General features: G+C 38.3%; 1 protein-coding gene across 1 annotated transcript in view; it reads right to left on the bottom strand.

Annotated features, from left to right (window-relative positions):
• Positions 1-15,745, bottom strand: part of ABCA13 (ATP binding cassette subfamily A member 13) — a 199,941-nt gene that overhangs the window by 106,747 nt on the left and 77,449 nt on the right. The window contains 6 exon segments of the mRNA XM_048076400.2: positions 902-1,120; positions 1,919-2,105; positions 4,887-5,024; positions 6,335-6,469; positions 8,162-8,231; positions 14,244-14,573. Of these exon segments, the coding sequence (XP_047932357.2) occupies positions 902-1,120; positions 1,919-2,105; positions 4,887-5,024; positions 6,335-6,469; positions 8,162-8,231; positions 14,244-14,573 (1,079 nt within the window).

Raw genomic sequence — 15,745 nt, 5'->3', positions numbered from 1 at the left:
GTACTCAGCCCTCCACACAGGCTAGCCTGCCTCAGAAGGTAAACAGAAAGTATTTCCACCGGCACACTACTAGAAAAGCATACATTTTGTTACTAAATTTCAGAAAATGCATTTTGCTATTGGTGAACAAGATTTCACCTTGTAGAGTTTACTGATAGTTTAATATACATGATGCAAAGACAAGATCTAGTCCTGTAGCAAATTAGCAGCAGCCTAAAGACACTACCAAACACTCTCAGCCTGACAAGTGGCAAATCCTTTGAGGTCGTGTCAAAGCTTTGCCTTGTTTTTCCTATTGTATTGTTTGTTTTTAAACTCTTTCGCTTAAAAAATACATTTAAAGTCTGAATTTGAGTAAGGAAAAAGACAATCATCTATTAAAAAGATTGTAACAAACACTGCCTTCAGCTGCCCTTTCGGGTCTTCCAATCTTCCCTCTACTGCAGGTGAGAGAATACAAGATAATAAATAAAACCAGTGTTGACTTAACTGAAAACTCTGGGTGAAAACAGTTTAGCTTCCATCTGCCTATCCAGCAACAGCAAGTACCTCCAGGAGGGAGGTAAGGCAGACAGCATGAGGCAGGAACCACCACAGCTGCTACCAGGATAACCATCCCCACTCCAGTCAAAACATGATTATTTGATGGTTCTGTGTACCAGGTTTCTAAATATCAATAGTTTCACTGCAAATATTTGCAAGTAAAGGTTAGAAACTAGGAAATCCATTTTCAAGGTACAATTTCAGAACGCAAAGTGTGATAAAAACTCACAGAAATCAATCCTGCAGTTTCTAGTCACTTCTATTTGCAATTTTGCTTTATCACTTTTGTCCAAATGGTTTTCAGTAGACACTACTGATTTACTTGACAGATTTAAACACACAAAAGGAAAACTCTTACCCACTGACTTGCTGGTTCAACTGTTTGTTTGTCCAGCCAGGTGCCTTCACTGATCCATAAAGCAGTAGATGTTCTCGCACTGTTAGTATGTTGAACAGGACATCATACTGTGGGCAAACACCCAACTCTGTCCTGATCGTAGCCAGATCAGTCCGTATGTCCTTTCCATTGATAATAATGGTGCCAGAGCTAGGTGGATACAGACCAGTCAACAGTGATCTGTAACAAGGAAAAAAAAAAAAAAAAGGCAAAATGGTGTAATGACACTACTGCATTGCTCACACTTGGATTTCCTGAGGCATGTCCTAGCATCGTTACAGCAACACCAATGCAATTGAACATAATTATAGGAATACTGCTAATGTGTTTGTTGTTGCTGTTGTTTTAAATCAGCAGCTCAACAGTCCTTCATTTCCTCTACTTCCAGAACAAAAGCCATTTGTCTCAGCCAGATATTCCATTATTTCCTTTTCCACTTTTGTATTCTAGCTGATGAGTTATTCCTAATGGGGCCCATCCTGCATCACTGATTTTAGTAAAGTTGATCAGAAGTAACATAAAGGTAGAAATACACGGACTTCTTAATAGAGACATTTTTAAAATGCCATTTTTATTTTATTTCAGTTTCTGGCCATCTGTCAGGAAGCCCCTTGCAATGTCTAGGAACAAGGCACAAAAAGCCTTAAGATTCCCACACTGTGTGATAGAGTGCACATAGGAGGCCAGAAAAGAACACTTTTATGAGATGTGTTCATTTCCACAATCAAACATACTCAGCTGCTATTGAAGCTGCTTCTGAACAATTACATCATCATATCTGTGGCACAGATGACCCAATTTGCTATTCATTGCATTGCGTTTGTCATAGATATATATAGCTATAGCTTCCACATTTCATGTGCTCTAGGATAATATTTATTAAAAAAAAAAAAAAAAGGAAAGTTCAGAGGCATTCTGAAGTAAGAAAGCATATCATAGACCAGAGGGGACGATAATACCATTAACTGGCAGACTTACATGACTGTTGTTTTGCCAGCTCCATTAGGTCCCAAGAGCGCTGTTATTTGACCTCTATGGAAAGTGAGGCTGAGATCTTTAACAGCAGCCTTCTGGCCATCCACATGCTCTTTGGTGAGAGACAACAGCACAACACCAATGGTAGCTCCTTCTGTGCAAGCACCTTTCCAGCCTGGAGGTACTGGGTCTGTAAGGGTAAAAGCATCAGATCAAGAGATTGCTGAATCGAAACATATATATAAGGGGAATAACAAATTAACTTAAACCCTGTTGCCATTTACCAGAAACAGGAACAGATGTTCAGATGCTCTGAATTCACATAAACTCCACTGAAATCAGAGATACTGTGCCAGTTAATATTTGCTAAGAATTTGGCCAATTTGCAGTTTTAAAAAGCAACCTAACACAATTATGCCAAGTTGTGTGTATGTCCACACACATGTCCATAGAGTCATAAAAACATGTGTTGTATTTCCAGTAGAAAAAAAATAAAATAAAATAAAAATAAAAACACTAATAATCATCTTGCTTAAATCATTGTTTTTTGTTAATATGTGAAAATTGTAACTCTGTCAGCTTCTATATATGTATATATGACAACCATTTCAGACATATAACATTAACATAATATTAACAGGTATAGCTAGTTAATCCTCTGAATTCCCTCAGTCAATAAAGCAAAGCAGATCTCTTTGTGAAATGATTCAGAGCAGCAGTTCAGTTTAAACATAATTTGTGGTCTTCCATTTAAGTAGATATCCAGCATTTTTCTAGCCATGAGGTAACCATGCTCAGCAAACTGACGACCATGTGTCAAGATGTCTTCTTATGGCAGGAGAAATGTTGGCACGGGTAACTCTACTTTCCAAACATAAGCATAGTCAGTCACCAGCCCCCTACATACATGATTAACATGTAGTATTTTACTGACTCACTACAATTGAAAAATCTGGCAGTGAGATATATTTTCTTTTAAATAAAGGTAAATAAAAGTGGAATGTTACTCCAAAAAAAATGAACTTATTATGGATGACAATTATGAGAAGAGAGAATTATATATAACATATAAATATATAAACTGAGATTATGAATTCAAAGATTGGTTTAGGCTGTGAATTAAGAACTTTTTTTGCTCATTCTACAACCATTTCTAAGTTTAGAGAGAACTTTTGCCAGAAGTGCAAGGTTACCTTCTACCAAGACATTACCACCTACTGCGACATTTCTCAGGTTCTTCTACTCACGAAACTCACTTCCAGTTAGCTTCTCTGTCTTTCGGTCAGGAGACTAAACCAATCAAAACACATCATTCTTGCCCTTTCCACTGCTTCCTACATTTTTGAGCACATCTTGGAACTCAACAAATAAGTACAGAGCCAGCCTCAGACAATGCATCTCAAGCAAGCTTCAGATGAAGAGCTCCAAATTATTTGCAAACAGTAGATTGATCACCCTATGACTTATCCTGAGAGAAGCAGTTCCAGGTGTGTACCCAGCATCGAGGTCTCTGTCAGCCCATCTCTGACTGTATTTCCAGTTTGTAAGACATCCCATCTCTGATTTTTGAAGTCATTTCCACTCCTACTGAACTGGCTCTTAGCTGTGCTCTATGAACCAAATGAAGGGGGCTTGCACAGAACAAGTCACTTCACTGTTTGAAGCTATTTGTCCATGACTCCATTTATCCCATTACCAGTACAATAAATCTCAGTTCTCATGAAATGGGGAACATTCCTTTGCATGCATGGCAGTGTTACGGTCTGCATACAGGCAGTTTAGGTTACAAGCATGTGACGTGTATCAGTAAGTGGAGAAGTGAGAATAACATATCCACAAAGTTGTATGCCACTTTGGTGGCTTGAGCCAAAAACCATGCTAGTAACTTCTCAGGCAGAGGAGTTTTTCCCTGTTTCTACAGTGGGTGTGGAGTACACAATGGGAAACACTGGAAGTCTTCATTTTAAGTGAGGATCAAAGACTATCTTCTCAATAAAATGGAATTGTTCCAAATGGTAGATACTGTGGCACAATTTATATGGATAGTTTATCCAAAAATGTTTGAAAGAACCTCAAGACTTTCTGAAATTAGCACTACTCTGAGAGGCACCAACACATAGAACTGCTGAGTCATTCAGTTTCTTCACCTATGCTACAGACAACTGGATCATTTACAAGCTACAGTAACTTGTAAAATACAACCCACAATGACTCATCACGTTGTTCTAAAGCCCAAGAGGGTATAGAAGAAGGTGACTTACTCCTTCACTCACAAACCATAAATAAAATGTGAGAGAGTCCTTAAAGAATCCCTGGGGGGGGGGGGGGGGGGGGGGGTAGGGTAATTAAATTAAATACTTAATTTTAAGCAACCAAATACAGAAAGACTAGAGCAGTGAACATAACTGAAGGCAGATAAAAATGTTGCTACTAGAATAGTCACTTTTAAAACAGAAGACAGAAAAAACAGTGATAACAGAAGAGGAAAATCAGAAATAGAAGGGAAACAAGGAACAAAATTATATCATCCATGTAAAGAAGCAGACAGAAACAGCAGAAGAGGAGGAAGAAAACTGAGCTGCAGGAAAAAAGATCGTTAATAAAGCACAAGGCTTTTCAGATTCAATAACAGTATGAAAGGGTGTAAGAAACTTCAGGAGAGCCTAACAAATCAAAGTAACAATACAGGTAGAGGATGAACCCAAGAGTTACTTATTTTACATATTCTTGAAGGATTTTCATAACTCTTCATAGACAATAGTTTTAGTTGAACCATTCAAGCATTACAAGTGACAGCACAATTAAAAGTTAGTATATATTGTTGATAGGATATACTAAGCAATGTAAAAGAGAAAGAAACAGTATCTAAAAATATGTAATATAGGACCCACCAATGATAAAATCACGTTGATCAAAATCAGCACACCATTCAGAAAAAAATAATTATTAAAATTCTGTTATGATTACAAACCTTTTTCTTGGAAGTTTTCATTGAAGAAAAACATATTAGAATTCAGACAGTGTTTTCTCATCCTCTCTGCACCACACAGGTTCTTCCAATAGGAAACAGTAAAAGGAAAGTACCAATAGTTCCTTAATCCAAATTTTCCTATATGAAAGAGTACGAAAGAAACAGTTGCAAAATTCATAGTCTTTTTATATTTGTATGTGGGCTACTAATAACCTAACATTACTTAAAAAGAGCTGGTTAGGGCATTTAACTAGCTCAGACTCTTAGCTGAACTTCACAAACCTTAATAAAGTGGAAAAAAGTCACTTGGCTGTAAGACCAGATCTTGCCATAAAATCATGAAGCCTCAGTGATACTGTGCTTTATCCTATCTCCAAACCAGGTTTGAAGTGTATTAAAAGCAAGTAATTAGCAATATGTAGACACAGACAATACAATCTTGCATACTAGAAAGAGAAAAGAAAATGAACCAAACAGCGTGCTGAGGCAAACAGCCTTGTTTTTTATTATTTTAACTATAATCTGTTGCACCAATCATTACAGATTATTCTCCCATTATCATGTGCACAATTTAAACAAATCAGAATAAGAAATATTTATTGTAGCACTCAAATAGAACAGGCAACGTCATGCTCCAATACACCATCTGAACTCAGAAGTTGCCTGATCCTTCCAGGTTTCACTGAACAAACACAAATTGCAGCTCATTGATGCTGAATGGCAGGTGTCAATTTAAGCTATATTTTTTAAAATTCAGGTGTATATTCCACATATACCTATCTTTCAAGGCAAACTTTTTTTCTTTTTTAAACAAATACAGAGTAGTTAGGAGAAAAGATGACATACAAATCAGAGGAAAGATAAATTTCAAGCAGTTAGTGGGCCATTAGGGTATGATTCAAAATGCCTCAACCAACTCAACAATATTTATAAAACTTGCGTATTGAAAAAATATCCCACTACTTTCTGCAAATATACTTGGAAGTTAATTACTTCTTTTTATGTATTGGACTGTGAACTGACTAAGAGCAAGATACTGTTACTGGGCACTTCAAAGTCTTAGTGAACTGAAAATGGTTTGTTCTTGGTTTTGATCCCAAGTAGTGACAGAAGATTCACTGTTTTCACAGAATTTTTTTTCTCCTAGACTGAGCAGTGTCATTGCAAAGTACCAACAAAGTCCTTCAAATATTTGTCATCCTTATAAACAAAACAGACTTCATGTCTGCCTACAAATTCTAGTCCATTTTTTAGCACTATTCAATACTTATTGAATAGGAAGACCCAGTTCCTAAATGCAATCAGACAGTTTGGGCACATCAAAACCTCAAATCAAAAATACTTTTGTTTTACTTGCATACAATGAGGAAAGTCAAATCTATTCATTCCATTCAATAATTCCTCTATAGATGCTTCAAAAACATATAATATGAAATCTCTGATCTTACCAGAAACAATATTGCTGAAATACCAGCCACCTATAGAATACAAAATGGAGTCAAATAACATCATCCAGCAGGTCAGTCCAAAGGTCATGTATCCTCCTTGTGCCATTGGCTGGTACACATTATTCCACTGAATACCTGGTAGTAGGAGGAGTAGTAATAATAATAATTTTTAAAGGTCAAAACTAAATCAGTACAGCATTAAAGATCACAAACTTGCCACTAACCAACTCTTCTGTGTATTTAAGCACTGACAGAAAAAAAGTGTAGGTAATAACAGTAATCCTAATGAATAGAAATGAATTACTATGCCTCTCAAGCCTCTGTTTAGAACAGCAGGTGACACTGCTGCTGAGAAAATGCAGAGAAGTTGATGTAGAAAAGGCTATTTATGAAGTTTTAGATGGCCCTTAATTTGGCAATAGAAGAATTATGACTATGAAAAAATGGGGCACTGACCTCTTCAATAAATTGGGCTTTAGGATATACTGCTGATATTACAAAGAAACGGGTTACATTAAGATTTCTACAATGCTAAATCTGAAAACTGTGAATTCTAAGAAGCAAGTATTTGTGTGCACTGACCATGTTCAGAGACAAACTGGAACTACAAACATGCCGAGTATGCTTTGTAAAAGTGCAAAAGACATGAAAGGAAGAAAGACGGTGGAGAAAACTAGTACTACTGAAAGTTACCATATTTGTAAAGGGAAAAGTAAAAAGTAACCAAATTTTAAGTTTACAAAAAGCATTACATTTTTCTTCTGAAAAGGCAAAAATACTACTTTGTTTGCAGTACATTGGGTCATGATATTGATTCTGCAATTCTTTTTCTGCGATTGTCAAGAAGAGCAGTTTTTCACAAGCACATTTTGCCCTTTATTCAGTAAAGACGAGTTATTTTGATGGAAGTGTCTGGTGTGAAATTTTAGTACTTTCTGCAACTGCCTCTTCTACTCGTCAACTTTTGTATCATTACAATATTTTTCCAGTAGATAATGGTTTGAAAAATACACTCATTAATATCGATCTTGCCTAAGTAGCGACAAAATAAAGGCACTACATCCTTTTCTATATTTAGATACATAAAGCAAATGTAGATATTTATCAAGGTCCCTGACATTCATTTATTACTCTTCCATAACTTCAGTATCAACAGGGGCAGAACAGGGCTTAGGGATAGTAGGGTTCACTGTGCACCTAGCAAGTTTCCAAATATTTTTTCTTCTTAATGCTTAAACACAACATAGTGTTCTCATACATTTCTGCACCTGCACGGTAGCTCTCAGTGGAAATTTCACCAGCTATCTCCAGGCTCACAGAGACAGGTGCACTGTTACTCAGGCTCAGTAAACATAGTAGAAACATACAAGACATTTAACAAAGCAAAGACTATTTTTTCCTACTTTCCAGTGTAAAATGGTTAAATCTTTATGTTAGCATTATGTTGAGAGTAACTTACAAGGCTCTTGCTCTGTACAATATTGCTCTTATAACCTCCCCTGTATTATACGCTCGTGCATGTGTGAATCCACACACACCTCTGTATAAAACACTCTCTGTGGATATCCTCCAGAGAATGAGCTTTAGAGCCATCACTGACATCAGTGAGGATTCCCAACCATTTGTATTGTGGTTCTAAGCCCACTAACTTACTTCTGGAAAGTGGTACAAGCTTAACTTGGTTTTTGAGAGTGTTGTTCTCCTCTCTTATGATCTATCCTATTCACTCATTATTAGTGATTTTTTTTTCAGAATAAAGTGAAAAACATTTCCAACTGTATTTTTTTTAAAGAGTAATAATTATTTTATTCTAACTGGAGAGCTTACCTATTTCTTGACCCTCAAAGAATGTAATGAAAAATACTCCTTGCCCAAAGGCAGTTGTAGACAGAAGACACTACAATACCAAAGGAGAAATAGGATGTGAACATCAAATAAAATACTTCATTAACAACCTCCATGAAACTCATGATATTAAAAACAAGCAATAAATAAATAGACCACTGTTTCAAATAGGCTAATGATCATTATTTCCTTTTATGTTTTAACATTACTCCCCCACATATTGCAGTGGTATTTGCTCCACCTTAAAGAGTTCTGCTGACCTAGTTATTAAAATTGGAAAGAATTAATTAACTTTTCACAAGTTTTAGACCATCCTAAATCTGCCACTTACACAAAACATATAATGTGTAACACTGCAACAGCATGTAAAGTAACATACTTTTATAGTAAGAGCAGTGGTCCTACTCATTTTTGTAAGACCAGAACTCAAAAAGAGATAGAGGTGGAAGGAATCCATACACTGGGTACTATATGTAGAGACAGAATACTTGTTCAGGGAAGTAACATTTAACTTCCAAGAAGCAAAATAAATTAACCATGCTGTATCAGAAAAGTACAAAATGTAAAATGACCAAGTTCCATAATGGATAACATGGAATTATGACTGATAGTCAATAGAGAAACACTGGCAAGCTCATGAAGGCTGATGGGGAGATCCAAACCATTACTAAAATTAATAACCATTGTTCATTGATAAAGTTCTGCAGTTTGAAAGTGAGCTGAAATAGTTCATTTCATCTCTCATTTTAAAATAATGCAATTAAATAAGGCTTCTGCAATATTTAACAGAAAAGACACGCATCCTGCCAGCTGTCTGAAGATGGAAGTAAGAAGTATGACATATGCTGCTACTTAGAAAAAATAATTATTCGCACAGATTACACATTTGTGCAAAAAAAAAGTTAATACTAATTCCCATTAACCAAGTCCCTGCCTCTTATATCCTTAAGTTTTCACCATCTCACCTGATGGCCTCTTTCCTCTCTTCAAATTTTATCCCCTTTTGCACATGCTGCTGCATGATTTTCAATGCATTCAGGATATCTGAAGAGTTATTTTGCAATAACAGTGATTTTAAACTATGCATATTATCTGCTGTCTACTTTTCTTTCCCAGAGGCCCAAAGGGGGAGAAAACAAGAAAATAACCATAACAACAAAATGTTCTCCTGCCTTTTTATGCCTGAATTCTGCAGTCTTACATCTGTGCTTACATTTGTGCTAAGGATCAATATATTTTATCTGACCAATTAAAACAGAAAGTACTGAGCAGGAAAGCATTTTCCATTTTTAAAATAGTGTGAACTGTTCCATCAGCTTAATATCATTTCTTGTGTGTTCTATTGAAGGAGTGAAGCTATCAAGTGTGAAATACAGTTTTATGTGTGTATATATATATATATATATATATATGCATGTATATATATATATAGTTGGTGGTATTTGATGTCCAAGTCAGGGATATGGTATCTTAAAACAGTACAAAGTCATAAAACAGCTTATCTCATATATTAAACAGGGAAGGACATGGAAGAACCAATGTCAGAGAAGGAGATAACTCCAACTTTATTAACAAGGTAACCACTAGATAAATTTCTGATCTAATCTCTCATTGTACTCAACAGTAAAATAAATTCCTGCAAAAACAATGAGATGGGGTAATTCAACAGCAGAAGGGGTCAATTTCTACATGCACCTTGTAAGGGATGACTGGCAAAGACTAGCAAACATTTACATTAAGTTCTTCTGTTTAATAATCACTCTTATGATCTGTGATGGACAAAGATGCACACTACATCTACTGTTGATTGACATGAAGTGACCTAACTGTGTGTGTGTGGTTTACACTGAGTGCTCACAGAACAATTGTGAAATGCCCTAACAAATAAAATGAATCCTACTCCACAGCAGGTAATTGGATTAATTAGTCAACTAATAGCTTCTGCTTCTGTAGTTAGGGATCACAGAATCACAGAATCATCTAGGTTGGAAGAGACCTCCAAGATCACCGAGTCCAACCTATGACCTAACACTAACTAGTCCTCCACTAAACCATATCACTAAGCTCTAAATGTAAACGTCTTTTAAAGACCTCCAGGGATGGTGACTCAACCACTTCCCTGGGCAGCCTCTTCCAATGCCTAACAACCCTTTCAGTAAAGAAGTTCTTCCTAATATCCAACCTAAACCTCCCCTGGCGCAACTTTAGCCCATTCCCCCCCAAAAAGAAGCACTCACACAACCCCTGAGAATCGGCAAGAGTTGTTTATTGCCAGGATATCTTGCAGGTAAGCCTGCAGGGTGTCCATGGTGTTTGGTGGCTCCAAGCTAATGCTTGCAATGGAGCCTGAGCAACGAGTAGGGAGCTGGCCAGACACTCCTGAGGTGCTGTTGGTGCTCTCGGATGGCAGAGCACAAAGACATGCCGCAGTAGTCCCAGGTCTGTTCTGGCAGAGGTGGATCCACTTCCATCTGTTCCTCCACATCTGGTGGATCCAGCTCCATGGGCTCCACGGTGTTGGGCAGAAGGCTAAGCCAGTCTTTGCCCGGGACTGCCCAAACGGGATGCCTTCCATCCGGAATGTTCTCAGGCCAGGGTGCCAAACCAGGAGGTCATCCAGTTCCATTTCTCAGTCCCATGCCACTGTCAGCTTGATTTTCATGCATGGGTCCGATGCTGCCATCTGGTTTACGGCCATTACTGGGTCCCGCACTGTACTCCGGACTATGAGCACGCCTCTGCTCCTTGTGGCTCTCTGCCTGATGTTGCTGACTTCGCACCATATCACCGTTGCTCCTATGGTAAGGCCCAGGCCCCCCGTCACTGGGTGTTTGAGGGGCCGGCCTGTTCCCCGCATCATTGCGGTGCCAATGGTACTGCCTGTATCTGTCTGTGGGCTGGGCGCCAGAGGTCCCTTGGGCACTGGTGTCTCTTGTGCCACCAGCGTTATCTCTCCACCCACGACACCTCTCCTTCTGCTCAGGTGCATTCCTTCTTGGTGCTTCACTGGACTGCATCACTGTCCTCACACACCAAGGAGGCCTGCCGCTCGCCTTGCTCTTCTAGTCTTCTTCCTGCCGCACAAGCTGGCAGTCAGAAGGCCTAGATGCTCAGCAAGTGGTGGGCCAGCTGCAGGGGTCCTGTTTTATAGAGCCCGCAGCAAAGGCAGGGCAGTGGTGGCCACTGTGACCTCAGCAAGCCTCTGATGGAGTGGCCCATGCGTGGCCAAAGGCGGCTGTGTTGGGAGCAGCCTGGAAGATGCCCTCACATGGACAAGGAGGAGGGCTGGGTGGGGCTGAGGGCCCCTTTTGTGGGGCTGGCTATTCCGGCCATTTGGCTTGCCAGAGAGAAAGGCTGCCCCTCAGCCACAGGGACTGCCCTGCACCTCCTATCCTGTGCCCTGGGTTTATTTTTAATACTGGTTTTTAGGTAATTTCATTCTATTCTTTATGGAAAAGAAGAGAAGCAAGGTGCATCCTCAGTCCTAATTCCCATGTGCACTTTGTGCTCTGAGTGAAGATTTTCTTCCTCACGTCACATCTAATCTAAATCTCCCCTCCATTTGTTCAAAGCCGTTATTCCTGGTTCCATGGCTACACTCCCTGATAGAGTCCCTCTCCAGCTTTCTTCTAGGCCACTTTTATGGGTAAGGTTAAGTGGCAAAAATGCAGGACCTAGCAAATTGCAGCCTTATCTACCTTGTTCCACACATTCCACATGACATTTTCCAGCTCAGGCTCTAGCCTCTCATCAGTGTAACACAGATCATTAAGGTTGGAAAAGACCTTCATCTGGTCCAACCATCACCCTGCTACCACTATCACCCACGAAACCACATCCCTACGCACCAGGCCCAACCTTTCCTCGAATAGCCCCAGGGACAGCGATGCCACCACTTCCCTGGGCAATCCGTTCCAATGCCTGACTGCTCTTTCGGAGAAGAAATGTCTCCTACTTGTTTTAATTGTTGCAGAGCAGTGCTACACTGAGTCAAGGACTTTTCAGCTTCTCACACTGCCCTGCCGGCAAGGAGGCTAGGGGTGCAGCAGGAGCTGGGAGGGGACAGAAGCAGGACAGCTGACCCCAACTGGCCAAAGGGGCATTCCGTACCATGCTGGACAATTAATGTGTGGTGGCTGGCTGGGGGATGGGAGGGGTACCGGTTGCTCGGGGATAGGCTGGGCATCTACCTCTTTCTTCATTTTCTACACGACAACCACACGCTCACCAGTTCTGCTGTGGCAGTTCTTCACTCTTCCTTCTAAATGGGTTCTGCTGTGCCATGCTCACACATCACTTTGACAGCTCTGCACATGGTGTTTTCCCAAGCTGCACCATAATCCAGGGCATGGCACCGCATCCACCAGCCAGATCAGGGAATGGCAAGAGCAGTGGTTCACTAACACCTAACATAATCACTCCTGGGCCAGAACTAGGCAGCTGCTGGGTAATTATCATGAGTTAAGGAACAATTTCTGTAACAGCAACAGCCTACCGTAACTGGACTTCCTTAGTACTCTGTCTCAGGCTAAGGGCTAAACAGCTGTTGGACAAAGGAAAAGACTTCCATTTCTAGTTTAGTTATATGGGGGGTTGCAGCATATCCATCTAAGAAAATAATTTAACAAAGCTAGTCCTTTTTTTGGCAGAGATCTCCACACATAATACAACAGCTACTAAGAGGCCAGATGAAGTAGATTTTCACCACACTTCCGCAAAGAAAAGCTTAACTTAATCATTCAAGGGTAAAGTAACCAACAGTCTAACATTTGCAGCATTAGAATGCATTAGCTAGGTCCTTTGTGTTTCCTGGTTTTATTAAGTTTTATTACCAGATCATGAAAAAGTTTGAAAACCAGTAATTTCAGTGATCTACAATAAGTAATGAAATGAGAAAAAAAATCATGTTAAAACAACTAAAAAGGAGAGTCATTCTTAACTGCAGAGTGTGGGAAGCCGCAAGAGAAACTCCCATTAACAGTAAATACAGCAGATTAAAAATATCCCTGCATATTTGTTAACACACACTCACTGAGATTTCCCTGCATTAAGGAGAACCATCAGAGTTCAAGTCATTTTCTCCTCCTTAGCATCCTGGGCTTACCTGCTGTTGATCACTCTCATGACTTTAATGCCATTCACAAAAATCTTATTTTAAATTTCAGATCTGCCTGTGTACACTGTGAATCACAACAGAGAGTATATAGATAGAAGGGTATTTAGGAATGTGTCCTGTGCCAAATCATTAAGCAGACTGCTTTCCAAAGCTGACTGGTGAGCAATTTTAGAAGCTAAACAGAAGTTCCTCAATTAAAGAAATTTTGAGGTGCACAGTACATTTACCGTTTTAAACTATATTACTGCAACCCATAGCTTCAACACAAATGAAAAACAAACACTCAAAAAATCACCTCAGTTTTAGATCTCTTTCAGGAAAAAGTGTGTCTAAGCAATTTGGTACATTAATCAAACTGGGGCATAAGCAAGAGACACTGCAAGAGGAAATACAGCCATGACAATAATTTGCACTTTTTTTTAGACCAAAAATATTAGATGATTCTGACAGATTATTCAGGATAATACACCCTACTTACATACAGCTATTGAAGAACTAAAGCAAGGTAACTTCTAGAATATCCCTCTGATTCAAAATATCCTGATATGCTATTTATTGAATAATTGAATAAATCTACTATAATATCACAAGTTTTCCTCCAAACAGTTAATGACTTTAATGACCAGTATGCTATCAGAGAACAGTAACATTATAAATATTTTGAAGCCTAAATATTAAGGGATATTATGAGCATGAGGAATATAACTTCCTTATGTTTTTTTGTAGGTTTACAAAATTTCCCTGAAAATTTATATTTGATTTCTTTCTACGTTCAAAACTTTTGGTCAGTTCAATACCTAGTGAAGAATGACTTATTTCCAGTGAAACACAAAAGCAAAAAAAAAAAACTGGGACAAAATAAGTAAATGATAGTCTAAAGTTTCAGACCTATGGAAATCCATAGTATGGTTGGAGAAGAAAAATTAGAAAAGGAAAAGAAATATTTACCATTATAATTTGCTTGATGAAACTCAGCTGGTTCTGCAAGACCAACAAAACTATGTATGGTAAAAAACTGATCATATACACAAGGCTGGCACACAGAGCTGCTGTATTGGCACAGCTAAAAAATGCTCCCAAAAAATAGCTTAACATAATAACTGTCACTCCAAAATCCAGGAGGAAAAGGAAGATGAGGAAACCATTGCTATAAGCAAAGATACCGCTTGCTTTCAAAATGATGGCCAGGGCACAGCTGCTTATTGTGAGCACAATTAAATTCTCCAGAAACCAAGCAAAAAAATGAATGGCTGGATGTACTCCCATTGTCTTCATATACTGTAAGACAATACAGCAGACAGACTTGAAGTTAGGACACAATATTTCTTTTTTTTTTTTTTTTTTAAAGCAAAACATGTCACCACCAAGACAATACTGGCTCCCTAGAGGATGCCATCTTCCCATTAAATCACTTGTCTTCTTGCCCTGTGCTACCCCTTCTGCTGCCCTCTCCTGGACTGTACACTCAGTTCTGAGCTTACCACACATGAACACGAGGAATCCCAGGCACAACACAATTTTACATGGGGTTGTAGGACCAGATGTGAGATTACTGGGTTCTCCAGAGAGCAGTTTGCCTTTATATACTCTAAAAAGCACCAGGGATATCTACAGGACTGTATAAACATATTTTCCCAGCCTATTGCTGAACTAAAAGAAACTTATAGATATTTTTGTAAACCTTTCTGTATTAGCATACAAATAATAATTTAGCCAGGTATGAGATATCACCCCTCGGTTTTTAGAAAATGCTTTTGGAAATAAGATACTACTACTTCTAATGCATTTTTCATAAGATTATCAAAATTAACTTCACAAAAAAAAAAAAAAAAAAAAACATTCCAAAATCCCTCTTACAAAATCAAAGATTAGAGAAGTTAAATAACTTCCCAAATTGAAAAAAAAAAAAAAAAAAAGAAAGAAAGAAAAGGAAAAAATGAAAAAAAAAAAAAGAGACAACTAAGAAGGATAAAGACCTGTATAAGTTCTCAAAAATAAAAAATTTACAAGGCTCCATTCATAGTCAAACAGAATTCAGATTTGTGTGTAGTAAGAAATAACATGAGACAGTCTTTCTATATGCTTAGCACCTGCTAAGACTAGTTGTTGATATAGTTGAATTAGTTCTGTCTCACTTTTTCTGTCATCCTCCCTTAAATTTTTGAAAGCTACATAGTACATGGGAAATTTTTAATTTGGCTTATGAATGTGTATGATATTAGGCCACATACAGCAAAACATGAAAAAAAAATCCAAAATAAAAAACACTCTAAACACAAAGTCTCATTTTAAATAAGTTTCCAGATTCAAATTTTATGGATCTTTTGCTTGTTGCTTTTTGTCTCATGGAAAATATTTGCACACTAGGAGGGCTGATGCTCAAACTCAAAGCAGTAGCATTGTGAATCTGAGTTGCCAGTTAGAATCTGAACTTACTGCCAAGAGGAAAA

The sequence above is a fragment of the Anser cygnoides genome, chromosome 2, assembly GCF_040182565.1.
Source record: "Anser cygnoides isolate HZ-2024a breed goose chromosome 2, Taihu_goose_T2T_genome, whole genome shotgun sequence".
Taxonomy (NCBI): Eukaryota; Metazoa; Chordata; class Aves; order Anseriformes; family Anatidae; genus Anser; species Anser cygnoides.
This window is presented reverse-complemented; position numbering and strand designations above follow the sequence as displayed.